This window comes from Phoxinus phoxinus, assembly GCF_949152265.1.
Source record: "Phoxinus phoxinus genome assembly, chromosome: 3".
NCBI classification, from domain to species: Eukaryota; Metazoa; Chordata; class Actinopteri; order Cypriniformes; family Leuciscidae; genus Phoxinus; species Phoxinus phoxinus.
Window position 1 is genome coordinate 27,982,181 of NC_136878.1, and position 15,194 is coordinate 27,997,374.

At 36.9% G+C, this 15,194-nt stretch overlaps 1 protein-coding gene across 3 annotated transcripts in view; it reads left to right on the plus strand.

Annotated features, from left to right (window-relative positions):
* Positions 1-15,194, plus strand: part of smarca2 (SWI/SNF related BAF chromatin remodeling complex subunit ATPase 2) — a 42,792-nt gene that overhangs the window by 12,407 nt on the left and 15,191 nt on the right. The window contains exons 11-29 of one of the 3 annotated variants that reach the window (XM_079606667.1): positions 45-95; positions 243-373; positions 1,047-1,104; positions 1,350-1,450; positions 3,837-3,984; positions 4,419-4,582; positions 5,141-5,207; positions 5,321-5,431; positions 5,941-6,183; positions 6,285-6,398; positions 7,437-7,544; positions 7,647-7,733; positions 9,784-9,830; positions 9,952-10,118; positions 10,291-10,454; positions 11,870-12,097; positions 13,216-13,245; positions 14,399-14,476; positions 14,660-14,878. In XM_079606667.1, coding sequence (XP_079462793.1) covers positions 45-95; positions 243-373; positions 1,047-1,104; positions 1,350-1,450; positions 3,837-3,984; positions 4,419-4,582; positions 5,141-5,207; positions 5,321-5,431; positions 5,941-6,183; positions 6,285-6,398; positions 7,437-7,544; positions 7,647-7,733; positions 9,784-9,830; positions 9,952-10,118; positions 10,291-10,454; positions 11,870-12,097; positions 13,216-13,245; positions 14,399-14,476; positions 14,660-14,878 — 2,316 coding nt within the window. Of the gene's footprint in view, positions 1-44; positions 96-242; positions 374-1,046; positions 1,105-1,349; positions 1,451-3,836; positions 3,985-4,418; positions 4,583-5,140; positions 5,208-5,320; positions 5,432-5,940; positions 6,184-6,284; positions 6,399-7,436; positions 7,545-7,646; positions 7,734-9,783; positions 9,831-9,951; positions 10,119-10,290; positions 10,455-11,869; positions 12,098-13,211; positions 13,246-14,398; positions 14,477-14,659; positions 14,879-15,194 lie in introns of those variants that run through there. The other 2 variants (XM_079606668.1, XM_079606669.1) reach the window with 2 other exon arrangements.

A 15,194-nucleotide genomic window follows, 5' to 3' on the forward strand; every position in this document is an offset into this window, starting at 1 on the left:
CAAACACTCAATGCTTGCTTATTTCTGTCATGTTTAACCTTCAGAAGGAAGCTGGTGATGCCGAAGGAATGGGAGCCATCGGGCCTGATGGAGAGGTAAGTAAATTGCTATGGAAATGAAAGCAGAGTAGATGTGAATAACTGACTGATGTTTGATATGGTAATGGTAAACTCACTCTGTCAAACCTAATCTAACATGGCCTGTCACAGAAAACCTGCTTTTATGTTTACTTATTCGTGCAGCCCATGGATGAGAACAGCCAGATGAGTGAGCTGCCAGTCAAAGTCATTCAGACAGAGACTGGGAAAGTGCTGCAGGGGACAGATGCCCCCAAGTCCAGTCAGTTAGAGGCTTGGCTCGAGATGAACCCTGGGTAAGCTGTCCTCACATTGCATCCTCTATGTGTCTGGTAATTGAAAATATTTCCATAAAAGTATGACCAGTCACTTGGATTGAGCTGTGAAGCTGCAGTGAGCCATGTGTTTACAGCACTGTGTGAGGAAAGTAATGAAAGGGATGCACTGAAATTTTAGTCACTGTAGAAAAGGGAAAATATGCTATTTGACTACTCCCCAAATAAATAAATGCATAGACACTGTCTATAATTTGTGTAGAAATTATTGTGCATGTACAGTATATCACAACTCAACATCCAGTCAAGTCATAGAACCAAATCCCTGCCTTGCTTTTTTTATTTTTCAACAAACTGTTACACTCGGATGTACATCACAATACCAGAGAGATAGGGAATATAATTCAGTCGTGAACTGATTAACATTTAGTAATCACTTATAAAATCTTTAAAAATTACATAGAATAATGTTACAATTTTGTAAAAAATAGCATTTTCACGTGTCCATGCATTTTGGATAAAAAAAGACCTATCCAACAGAGACTGTAGCTTTGTGCAAACCTCCTGTGTAGCATATTTTAATTTAGCTCTGGGGGAAAAAGCTTTGATAACAAGCACCTTTTTAAGCTTGTGTTGTCAATAAACCCTTTTCAGGCTTCAAGTGTTGACTAGTGCATTATGCCCTTTTAAACAGCTATGAAGTTGCTCCACGGTCAGACAGTGAAGAGAGTGGCTCGGAATTTGAAGAGGAGGTGAGTGTCCTCTTATTTCTGTTCATTGAGCACTGTCAACTCCTTGGTGTGGAGTGAGTCATACATAAGTACAAAAACTCACACACATTATTATCCTTTTCTCTGCGTTCATAAAGGATCTCCCATAAGCCTTTTCAGTATCTGCCTTAGTAGCCCTTTTTCTTTTCTGAATATGCCGCTATATTGTGTTACTCAAGCAATCACAGTGCATTAAATGAGCTTAATCCGCTAATACTCCTTTTTAGGATGATGAAGAGGCGGTCTCCAGAGCCGAATCCGAAGAAAAGAAAGTCATCGATCCCAACAGTGATGAAGTGTCTGAAAGAGCAGCCAAGCACATCATAGAGTATGTTGTCTGTTCTCACTTCAAAACAAAAAATGCCTTGTTGAACTGGATTGAACTAGGGGGGGATTCAAAAGTTTCTATTTAGCAATTTTCAGATTTTCTACACTTTTTTGCATTGCAAATTATAGTATCAGTTTGACGAGTTAAGCGAAAAGTGGAATTTAAAAGGATGGTTCACCCAAAAATACTCACCCTTAAGTTGTTTCAAACCTGTATTCATTTTTTTCTTCTGCTGAACACAAAATACAATATTTTGAAGATTAGTTGTATCCAAACAGTTTATGGGCCCCATTGACTTCCACATATATATATATTTTCCATACTATGGAAGTCAATGGGTCCCATCAAATGTTTGGTTACAAGCATTCTTCTCAAAATATCTTCTTTTGTGTTCAGCAGAAGAAAGAAATTCATACAGGTTTGGAATAACTTGAGAATGAGCACATGATGACAGATTTTTCATTTTTGGGTGAACTATCCCTTTAAGTATATCTCTCAGTATCTTTACTTTAACGACAGCTGCAGTTGAGCTGCAAGTTAAGTTTGTGTAAAACCTGATGATCATGTGATCCAGGATTGTGATGATTTGAGATGAGCTTCTTACGATTCAAGGGAACCATGAACATCTGACTGTCTTTACAAAGAGTCACATGTTCAATTTCTCAAATGTAATCTGATTAGTCATAAAAACTACAGTACATAATTATAAATTATAAACGTTTATTTGTCTTAATTAAATTAGTTTATTTCCAGGTTTAATTTGTATTTGTTCTCAAACTTTTAAACCTCACTGCGCATGCAATAATTATTTGGGAATTATTGAAAGATAATTGAAAGTGCCAGATGGGGTTACAGTGTCTCGGGAACGGCTGATCCCCTGGGATTTTACCACACAACAATCTCTAGAGTTTACAGAGAGCGCTGTGAAATCTAAAAAGCACCCAGTGAGCAGAGTTTCTGTTGGAGAAAAGTCCTTGTCAATGAGAGAGTTCGAAGAAGAATGGGCTGACAGGAAGGTGAAGTACCAGGAAAGAACACACACATTACAACAGTGCTGTGCAGGAGAGATAGTCTGAATACATAACACATTCAACCTTGAACTGGATGGGTTATAGCAGCAGAAGAGCACAGCGGGTTTCGGAATATAAATCCCTAGATGTGTGCCTTGTGTCTGTGGATCATGCTGATGGTGTTAGGAAATACAAACTGAGCATTGCATGAATGGCACGGTCTACTTGCGTATTGTTAGTAGTCGGCAGAACCTCTGATCACATAATCTACATGCATTTTTTTTTTGCAAAAAAATGTTTGGGTGTGTTTTGTAAAGCCATTTGTGAAGACACAAGGCATGTGTCATTTCAAGTTGGTTAAAGATGTTCACCAGTTTTCAACACAAGCCTGTTTGCTGGAGTGGCAGATCATGTTAACATGGACCAGAATCTCTATAGATTGTTTCCAGCACCTTGTTGTATACTTCATGAATCGAATTCTTGACCTTTGCATTGATAGCACCATGCTGACCAGTGGGTAATTAATAAAGTGGCCACAGGCTGTATATAGAGCATATTGCACATTTATATTCCCTTTTAAAGTGTTATGTATCCAGTTTTAGTTTATTTATTCTACATAGCAAACAAACAAAAGGTTTAGTGAAAGGTGAAGTTTTACTGAGCTTGTAAATGATATTGCAAGTGAACTAAGGACCTGTTTTGTTTGCCCCATATAAATCAAGCAGTTTAATTCAGGGTTTTATTTGTGAAGAGACACGATCGCTTCACATGATGAACAGATTTAATTTAGCCTTTTATTAATTTATAAACACTGATCGACACATCCATAGAATACATCAAATCTTCTAAACAGAAGCTCAACTATGCTTACTTGAGAACCAATGATTTTTGATGCGTGAACGTTTTCTTTACTTGGGTGGACAACTATGATGAGAGAATATTAAAAATATCTTAATTTGTGTTTCAAAGATGAACAAAAGTCTTATGGGATAATGACCCTGGGTCATTCTAAACCCCGGGTAAACTGAAGCCTGGGTTATCCTGCTTCACGTGTCACATTGCTCATAATTTACACGGGGTTAACAATTCATCCAGGGTATTCATAAGCTGACGTTTCACATTGTACATTCCTAAACCCTGGGTTAAAGTTCTTATTTGCATATTTGTGTGGTCAGTGCCATTGATTGGATGAACGCAGCACTCGACCTGTTTACAGAAAAGCTAAATTACAAGTGTGAAACGCTCCTTTACCTGAGGTTAAAAGCAGTGTTTAGAACGACGATAACCCGGGGTTAAGCGCAGTTTGAAAAGCCCTTATGAGGATAATTTTTATTTTTTGATGAACAATCCTTTTAATGTTGGACACTGTGTTGCAGTTCTGCTAAGCAGGATGTGGATGACGAGTACAGTGTTCAGGCGGGAGAGACCAGCTCCCAGTCTTACTATGGAGTGGCCCATGCAGTCATAGAGAGGGTGGACAAACAGTCCACCCTTCTGATCAACGGGACCCTCAAACATTACCAGGTAAAGCAACAAATAAACCAAGCTTTAAATAGATACCTCCACAGATACATTATTCTTGGAATCCATCTTCTCGGAAGAGAGCTGTGTAGGTTTAAATTATATTTAAAGGGATTATACTCTAGAAATGGAAGAGGCTGCAGGAAATAAATCATTTAGAGAGGAAATTTCAAAAATTTAGTAGCTTGTATTGAATCTGTTATCCCCTTTGGGCAGTAATGGATTTCAAAAGGAGAAACAGACCTGCTATCTCCTGTTTATCCTTTGAAAGAATTAAGTGAGCACTAGGATTCATGCTTTATTAATACCACTCTGCATCTGTGAAAAAAACAATTGGATCTATTGCGCCATGTTCTGGAATCTGTGTGTCTGCCTGGTTGTCTATTTGTGATGCTTTTAAGAAATTACCGCCAAATAATGCAAATTTTTTTGTTCAGATCCAGGGTCTGGAATGGATGGTGTCTCTGTACAACAACAACCTGAATGGTATTCTGGCTGATGAGATGGGTCTGGGGAAGACCATTCAAACTATCGCCCTTATCACCTATCTGATGGAAAACAAGAGGCTCAATGGGCCGTACCTCATCATCGTCCCGCTCTCGTAAGTCCAACTAGGAAGCTGTAAATAACGTGATAAGAGGTGTAATGAAGTGAAATGTCTAAGAGGATTTGCGGTGTAATGGCTTCATTAGGTAGCTAAACACTATTACACACAGTTCAGTTGACCTCAAATGACTGAAAACTCTGTGATAGGGATTTGTGATGTTGCATTTTTAAGGTGACATATGGCAGTGCTACAAGTCAGTGGGCAGTTGTCATATTGATCATGCATGGTTAGTTGGACATTGAATTAAATGGTACAACATCTTGTTACAATATTTGTGTAGTTTGTCTTGTTTTCTCGATTGCAAAAGGCCCTATAGGATATGGTGAAAATGACCCTGAGCACCATGTTTTAGCTTTAAGTTATTTTGATTGATTTGTGCAACGGCCAGAAATGTCCTCAAACAGCTTTACCTCACACCTATCATTAACTCTGCTCCACGATCACACCACCACATATCATTTAGAGAAATGGCTTCATTTAGAGGTAAAACGTTTATTCGTTTATTCCTTCTAGTATAAAGAAATGGCAATATTGATTTTTGTTTTTTCATAGGACTTTGTCCAACTGGGTTTATGAATTGGACAAGTGGGCACCAAGTATTGTGAAAATTTCCTACAAGGTAATCATTGATTTTTATTATCAGTATGTATAGTTACTGTGGACAATTTAATTTTATGATGTAATATAGCATAAAGGTAATAACATTTTGATTTCTGTTTTAATTCGTCAAAGGGCACACCATCAATGCGGAGGTCTTTTGTGCCGCAGCTCCGCAGTGGGAAGTTTAATGTCCTTATAACCACCTACGAGTACATCATTAAAGACAAGCACATTCTCGCCAAGGTAAAGGCCATGCATTTACGTTTGCATTTGCAGACACTTTCATCTAAAGTGCATTCTTCCTTTTAAAAGTTTGGGGTCAGTATTACAATTTAAAATAACTTTTTAAAAAAACTTTTTTTATATATATTTTAAAATATAATTTACTCCTGTGGTGGCAAAGATGAATTATCAGCAGCGTATTCCAGTCTTCAGTGTCACATCATCATTCTAATATGCCGATTAGCTGTTTTTTTGTTGTAATTATTTGAATAGAAAGTTCAAAAGAAAAGCATTTGTTTAAAATACAAATCTTTTTTAACAGTACAAAAGTCTTTACTGTCTGTTTAGATCAATTCATAGTTCATTTCTTTCAACAAAAACAAAAATAACCTTACTGACCCCAAACTTTCGAATGGTAGTGTACTTTTAATCCGTTCCTGCATTTCCTCAGACTCAACCCCATGGCCCTTGAGTGGCACATGTTTGTAGAACATTAATTCACTAATTGTCAATTCCTTTCCAACCCCCAGATTCGCTGGAAGTATATGATTGTGGACGAGGGTCACCGCATGAAAAACCATCACTGCAAGCTCACGCAGGTGTTGAACACCCACTACGTCGCTCCCAGAAGGCTGTTGCTCACTGGGACCCCTCTACAGAACAAATTACCTGAGCTCTGGGCCCTGCTCAACTTCCTGCTGCCCACCATTTTCAAAAGCTGCACCACCTTTGAGCAGTGGTTCAATGCTCCATTTGCAATGACTGGAGAGAGGGTAGACTGTTGTATTTCACCCTTATAGATTTACCATCCTGTTTTACACATTACACTGTAGCTTAAAGAGGTTTCTCTCTGTTGCGGATTACTTCTATTCAGGTGGATCTAAATGAAGAGGAGACCATCCTCATCATTCGCCGTTTGCATAAGGTATTACGTCCCTTCCTTCTGCGCAGACTGAAGAAAGAAGTGGAGTCCCAGTTACCTGAGAAGGTAAGGCTCCATTCTGTCACAAGGAGATACCAAGCAAAACAACAGTATTAATGTTTTATGTAGGTTCAGGTTAGAGTTGTCAAAAAGTACTGACTTCGGTACCAAGTCGGTACTGAATTTTTTTAAATTGTAAAGCTCTGAGCGTTGTTGAGTGTAATCATAAACACCTCTGATTTGTCATTGTGTTCACGCACTCATCGGATATGTCTGATGGGCTACAATGATCAACACACGGGAGCGTTTCCTTTCAAAAGCTCCCGTCTGTATCTGTGCAAGCGCTCGGTGAAGAGCATCATTGATGTATATTTACAGCATGTTTTTGATCATTGTAGCCAATCACAGACAATGAGCGTGTGAGTACAATGTGCGATCAGAGGTGTTTATGATTCCGCTCAACAGCGCTCAAATTTTTTACATTTCAGCACCGACTTGGTACAGAAGTCCGTACTTTTTGACAACTCTAGTTCAGGTTTTAGACTTTGGTTCTTCAAAAATGAAATGCTGCTCAAAAGCATTCAGCTTGACATTTAGCATGTCTTAATAGGGTGACCGCACACAGAAAACAACACGTAGTGCCTTCTCAAAGCAGCTATAAATGGTTTTATATATGAACTGAAGACACTACCAGTAAAAATTCAGTATGCAAATATAATTTGATGCGATTGCTGTTGGTCACATTTTTTATATCCTCTTAATGTCAATCAGTGTACATTTTCAAACTGTAATCTTAAATTTCATAAGTAGGTCTCAACAGTTAACATTTATTTTGTCAATTTTATTGTACCCCAGTAAGAACTATTTTTATATTTAGAAATGTATTCTTACATTTACTATAAATAATATTTTGTATCAACTGTTACATTTTCTATACATCTCAAAAATTACAACATTCTTTACAAAATTATTTTATTTATTTCCAAAAACAACAAAAAAAGAAAATCATTGTATACATTTTTTTTTTAAAAATACATCATTCAAACTTTGTTTGGAAAATGCTTTATGTCACGCATTAATGCATTGGGTCTTACTTTGTCACAGGTGGAGTATGTCATCAAATGTGACATGTCAGCCATCCAGAAGGTTCTGTACAGGCACATGCAGGGCAAAGGTATCCTGCTCACTGACGGCTCAGAGAAAGACAAGAAGGTAAAGAGAGAGTCTGTATGGTAACTGTAACTGTATGATACACTGCTGTGTGGATTAAAGCAGATGTTCATGGGATTTTAACTTGATGTCTTTCATCCACAGGGTAAAGGAGGAGCCAAGACTTTAATGAACACCATCATGCAGCTGAAGAAGATCTGTAACCATCCCTACATGTTTCAGCACATTGAGGTATCGCCGTATGTCTCAGTCATGTATTACGCCCCGTATCTAGGGGAATATAAAAACTCTTAAGAGGCGTAATAAACCATGTTTGGGTTGTGGTAAAGGAATCCCAGCACGCATCATTCCGGTCGATAATCAAAAACAAATACACAAATCTAAGCAGAAAAAGTAATACATTTATTAAGGAATAACAAGTGAAATAAATAGCATCTCCTCAGGGTGTCCCAAAGGCCAAAATAACAAACAAAACGAATATAAAAAGAAAAGAGGGGAAAATGAATGACCAAATCAAATAACAAAAGAAATTAGCTTACCTAACTCCCTGCCAAAAACAGAGATCAAACTATTTGAAAATAAACAAGGCAGGAAGAGAAAATGAACACAGAGCAATAGAAAACAATAGGCTAAACACAGGTTGCAACACATGGTTATTATTAAGCTGAAATAAAATATGAATATTGGTTGAAAAAATTAGAAAAGTTCTTTTGGCAGTAAACTGAAATAAGTCTTAAGTTGAAGCACTAAAGTGATTAACCCTATGACAACGAACTCGAATCTTACATTAGAGACCACTAACAGCTATCATGAACAAACCAAATACATTTTGATAAATTATTCTTAGAAATATCAACAAATGCTTCTGGAACTATCAGGTGGAAATATCACCAGCTTTATAACTTTCCAGAGGAAGAACGTTTAAAATGTATAATTCATTACATTTACGAGCCTTACAATCTCTGAACAAATGACACACATTAGTTTAACAGAAAAAATTAAGTAGCTTTTTTTGTCCATTCTTCTTTGAATTTTTGGTCTACTTCGTTGTCTTCAGTGTATCAGAATAATTAATTGTGTCAATGCGTTCATCATCAGACATACTGCTGTATCAGTGTTCTTATTTGCACATATATATTTAACTTGAAGAAGACATGGTGGAATATGTGCGCATGCACGGTGCTGGTTCATGTTTGGAGCACTAGAGTATTTGAAATATCCATAAAAACTTGAAACACGCTCGCTCTGGTCCGAATAGAACTGTGATCCGTGTTGCGACTCTTGTTAAACTCATCATGGAGTCCCGCGCAAAAACCACTCTTGTGTGTTGTTGCATATAAAATATGAGTCATATTTTACCATGTGTTGATACATGATTACCAAATCTTTGGGAAAATGCAAACACCACTTTTGTTTTACTGTTTTGAGGAAACATACACTTACAAACATATATGTGTCTGAAAAACAACTCCACAAAGCAGAACAGGCAGAGGTGTACAAACAGCACTGAAGTGGTCTTTCATTACATTTGGACCCTGTCACAAGTCGCACGGGTATATTTGTGGCAATAGCCAACAAATCCATTGTATGGATCAAAATTATTTATTTTTCTCTTATGCCAAAAATCATTAGGATATTAAGAAAAGATCATGTTCAATGAAGATATTTTGTAAATTGCCTACCGTAAATATACAAAACATTTATTTTTGTGATTAAATGCATCACAATCGCGAACATAAATGGATCAACTTTAAAGGGGATTTTGTCAAAATTAAAAAAAAAAAATGTGCACCCTCAGATTCCAGATTTTCAAATAATTGTATCTCGGCCAAATATTGTCCTATACTAACAAACCATACATCAATGGAAAGCTTATTTATGTTATGTATAAATCTCAATAATAAAAAAATTTGACCCATGTGACTGGTTTTGTGGTCCAGGGTCACATTTGACTTCTCCTCTGTAATGTGATGCCATGCATAGTACAGTGCAGTGACTGGAATAAAAGAGAAAAGCTCAGAAATTGATGACGTAGATGCGTACTCTCCAGGCACTGAAGCTGTTTTTATCTCATAGTATGGAAGTTAATTGAGTCTAAAAAGCATTGGACCCCATTGACTTTTAATGTATGTATATAAAATATATTTTAGACCTTAAACTTCTTCATATCTATGGAGTTAAAACTTCAGTCACCAATCAAAATGAAGCATTCTACAGTGCCATGGTATTTTTCTACTTGTATGGCATCAGCTGTACTCAAAGTGTCTATTTTGTACTTTAGGAATCCTTCGCTGAACACTTGGGATATCCAAATGGCATTATCAGCGGGTGAGTACAGATCAAATCGACTGTTACTGTGAATTGTTCATTCATCAAATATGGATCACTAAACACATTGCAGAGCCCCTGCACTACATGACATTTTAGACATGCTATTTTGTTGTCCTAGCCCTGACCTGTACCGTGCCTCTGGCAAGTTTGAGTTACTGGACCGCATCCTGCCCAAGCTGAAGGCCACCAATCACAGAGTGCTTCTGTTCTGTCAGATGACCACCCTCATGACCATCATGGAGGATTATTTTAGCTACCGTAACTTCCTCTATTTGCGTCTGGATGGTCAGTAATCAGTGCAAACCTCCTTTTATGTTTTCCTGTCCTCTAGGACCTCAATGTTGGGGATTTCCAATTGGTGGCCCACCACTTTTTTAATGAGTGTGATCACACATATACCTGTATGCTGCCCTTTCTCTTTCATTAACACATGTTTGTTTCTGGTTGTGTCCTCCAGGAACTACGAAGTCTGAGGACCGGGCAGAGCTTTTAAAGAAATTCAACAGTGAAGGCTCCCAGTTTTTTATCTTCCTGTTGAGCACCAGGGCAGGTGGTTTGGGCCTCAACTTGCAAGCTGCAGACACCGTTGTGATCTTTGACAGCGACTGGAACCCCCACCAGGTTTGTGCGATTCAGAGAAACTAGACATTCACGTCCCTGGTTTTCAGCTCAGCAGTGATCTGTCATCTCTAAATCCGACTTGAAAAAGATCTTATAGTATACGTGATTCACCTTAGTTGAGATAGTTGTGGAATTCAGAAATATAAAAGAAATTGTCTTTATTTCTCACAATTGCAACTACTTTTTTTAACTATATCTTGTGATTATGATTGTACTGTATATCTCACAATGAGATTTTTTCTTCTTCTTCATCAATATAGCCCGGTTTACACAACGCCATTTTCCACTAAAAACTGAAAGCTTTTTATGCATTTTGGGCGTTCACGACAACAGTGTTTGGGGGCCTAAAGACGCAAACTTTTTCAAAAGACGAAAACGGGTTTCAAAGTGCAAGTTTTTGAAAACAACACCGCTAACGTCTCCGTGTCAACTACTAAAATGTAAAACGTTGATACTGTAGCATGCACTGTAGTCTATAGCCATGCGCGTGTGGCTTGAGTGCTCTCAATAAAATAATGCTTTTGTGCGCAGGCGTGTAGTCTTTCTTTACAAAGTGACATTTCCAACTAACTTAGTGGCCTGACTGACATGCATAATACAGTGTTTTAGTCGTTTGCGGATCCGTGTGAATGGGGATGGTTTTGATAAGGTTGTTTGTAAAAAAAAAAAAAGTTTTCGTATTTAGTACATCGTTATTATGTAAATGTACCCTTACTCTGAAGTAGAAACAGGCTTCCATATTAGTTGACAAATAATATGTAAATTTTTCTTTATTAGCATTTAGCATAGTAGACATTTTTTTTAAAATATATTTTAAATTGCAATAATATTTCACTGTAGTATTGTTTTTACTGCATGTTTTTTTTTTGTAAAATAAAATGGTCCTGTACTGTACATATATCACAAACAAAATAAATCCATGTATTTTCTCAATTAATACAAGGCCATAAAAGCTACATGCATTATGATTAGCAAAATGCTAATTATTTAAATGTGTTGTAGTAGTGTTGTAGTATTTAATACCACAGTGACGTGTTTTTTTTTTGACGTGTTTATATATATATATATATATAAATAAAGGTTTATTTATTCATTTATCTTATTAATTTATTATTTTCATTCATGTGTTAGTGTTGTTGGTTGGATGATTTGTGTTTTTTTATGCAGCAGCATGAATTTTGTGCCTTTTTCCCCATGCATTTTCAGCAGAAAATGCTACAAATTGTCCCTCCATCCGCCTCCGCATACACCAAAACACAATAGCAATCTTCAGCCAATTTGAAATGTTTATTTTTCCTTCTCCAAAGAACAAGCCAGAAAGATTGCACCTTGCCTCTGCTCAATAACACTCTCGTCCTTTGATTGTAACTGATATAACTCTGTTAATCACACTCAACTGTGATTTCAATCACCAGGACTTGCAGGCACAGGACCGAGCCCACCGCATCGGCCAGCAGAATGAAGTACGCGTATTGCGTCTGTGCACTGTTAACAGTGTGGAGGAGAAGATTCTAGCAGCGGCCAAATATAAACTGAACGTTGATCAGAAGGTCATTCAGGCAGGCATGTTTGATCAGAAGTCTTCTAGCCATGAACGCAGAGCCTTCCTGCAGGCTATTCTGGAGCACGAGGAACAGAATGAGGTGAGTCGCTTCAACAAGCACAGATGGCAGTTGGAATAACTGATAAACTGGCTAATTGTATCTAATGATGCACTGAGGTAAAAATTATTGGAAAAAGCCATATTCTTTTTCATATACTAGCCATTGTGAAAGCATACATTGTGCAATCGGATTACTATCAAATTGGGCTATGCACATTCAAATTACACTTCCCAAAATGGATATAAATCCAATCTACTATTCCCGCAAATATATAAATATGCAAATTCTGTATAACAGATGATGCCAGTACCAGGCGGTGAACTTTTCTGTTGAATGCTCTCGTCGCCCCACATAGCAGTTAATGTTTGAGTTTCACGGTTTCTCCATCCACGCGTCTCATCTATGATTGCGGGCTCGTGTGTCAATTTTGGGGCTCTCAAACTTCTGCACTCTGATGGCTGCTTGGGAGAAGAAAAGTTTATATATGTGGCTTGAACAATCAAAAATGTAACATTTTAACTTAGCCGAGTCTCATTTTCTATGAAGGAGCTTTTAGTGATCCAATTGCTATTAGCCTTAAAGGCATCATGAATTTACATTTAAAAATACATTTGAATCCCCTTCTGTCTTGAATTTATTTTTTTATGCTTATAAAATATTTATAAAATAAAGTAATGAAAGATGCCTGTATTTTGAAATAATGTTGAAATACAGTTGTAAGGCTTTATCAAATTTACTGACAATATTCAAAATGAGAAACAAAAAATTAGGGCTGGGCAACGGTTAATCGCATTAAATACACACATATGCATGTATATATTTAAGAAATATTTGCTTGTATATACTGTATATATATATATTTATACAGAATTTATATTATATAAAAATAAAAATAATTCTTCAATATATACATGCATGTGTGTGTATTTATATATACAAAATAATTAAACACAGTACATATACATATGTTATGTAAGCGCAAACTTTTATTTTGAATGCGATTTAATCGTTGCCCAGCCCTAAATTTTTTATTTTGTCATCATTTACTCATCCTGATGTCTTTGCAAACCTGTAGAAATGTAATTATTATGTGGAACAAAACAGTTTAATTTTTTTTTCTTTTTTCAAAATTTTCTTTTATGTTCCGCCGAAGAAAGAAAGAAATACAGGTTTGGAAGGACATGAGGGTGAGTAAATGATGACAGAATTTTTATGTTATGTTTACATTTAAATAACATTGACATTTTACACTATAAATTGCGAATGGTAAGTAATTCGGTCTATTTCCATTTGAATGTATTTGTGATTCTGGTGAACTAACTGCCCCTATTTCAACCTATAAGTAGTTTTAAAGGAAACATTAAACGACAATAATAAAAGAAATTGTGAACATTTCACACAATACAAATTTACCCACTACAACCCCCCCAAAAACCTTTAACAGCTGCTTGGAAACATTTCAGCATTGTTGTATGGAAGGATTAAAGTCCCCCTGTTGTGACAATCTAGTTTTTAATGTTGTTTATATGTCTATGTGGTGTTTTTAATATGTTTTAAGACAAACCATGTGCAAATATATAAGTCAACACCATTGCTGAGTATTTTCTCTTTAAAACTGCAGTGAACTAAAGACAGTCTCAAAGCGCGGTTTGAAATCATTGTTTTTTCTGACGTCACAAACTACCTTATAACAAATCACGTCAACGAGTGACATTCATGACATATACAACATATTCATAGAACCGCATAAACTAAATGAGGCAAGGGTGTAGAGTTACATTCAAGCTATTTTAAGGCATGGAAAAAAATTCAAGGAAAAAACTTTTAAATATATAATTTTGGTGATTATAGATTAGATTTAAGCGATACAATTATTGAGTACAGGGGGACTTTAAGTATTGTTACACAATTGCAAGGAATAAGATTTTGATTTGTTAATGAATTGATTTTCTTTCCCTGACTTTCCCCTGTCTTAATGTCACTGCGTTTTGTTCAACAAATTACAGTCTATCATCGTGAAACCTGAATAGCTAAGAGTCTGTTTTTCTATTGATTTTGAGTGTGACAAAGGCAAAAGGAAAGGCATGCACTTTTTGTGAGACTAACCGGAGTGCAGTTAAGTTGAGCTGAATAACTTACAGGGACAGTACAAAGCATTTCTTAGTGTCTGGTTTGGTTGTGTCTATTCTGGTACTATTAGGATTTAAAAAGCAAAATTGTCTAAGTCAACCATGAGGGATGCTAATTTAAATATCCACTTGGCCAGATATGAAATACTAGTCACTCTCAAAATAAATGTATCCTAATTATGTTTGTTGGCATATGTGTGTGTTATACCAGGAGGAAGATGAAGTTCCAGATGATGAAACTCTCAATCAAATGATTGCTCGTAATGAGGACGAATTTGAGCTTTTCATGGTAAGACTGAAATTGCTCAAAATGTGTTGCTTGCACAGTCCCTTGCCTGGGGGTTCACATTAATTGTTGTCTCTTTGAAAAGTAAGACATGTGTTTCTGTGGATTTTGAATCAATTTAAGACTAGAACAATAAATTGAGCAATTACTTTCAAACTTTATGTAATCTATCAATGGCACTTTTAGCGCATGGATTTGGACCGCCGTCGAGAGGATGCGCGCAACCCTAAGCGTAAACCTCGGCTAATGGAAGAGGATGAGCTGCCATCATGGATCGTGAAGGATGATGCAGAGGTGGAGCGGCTGACCTGTGAGGAGGATGAGGAAAAGATTTTCGGCCGGGGATCTCGTCACCGCAGAGATGTCGACTACAGTGACGCGTTGACGGAGAAGCAGTGGCTAAGGGTATGCTGCTTGTGTTACGTTCTGTTTAAAATGACATAGGCATAGACAATAATCCCATCTACATGTTGAGAGCTCTTGTTACCGTAGCAACAGATCGTCTTCCGCTTTTCTAAAGGTCTCTTTTTATGCTGAATGAGTTAGTTGCACAGAGAGTTAGCATTTTAGCACTTCCGGTCCGTTTTTTTGAATGGGCTTTTGGTTAAATGCCTGAAATAAGCATTTACTTGTCCTGAAAAAGCCGGTGGCAAACAAGTGGCTAAATGGGACTACAGAGGTTGACGGCGACATTAAACGCCATTAGCCGAACAGGTAAACT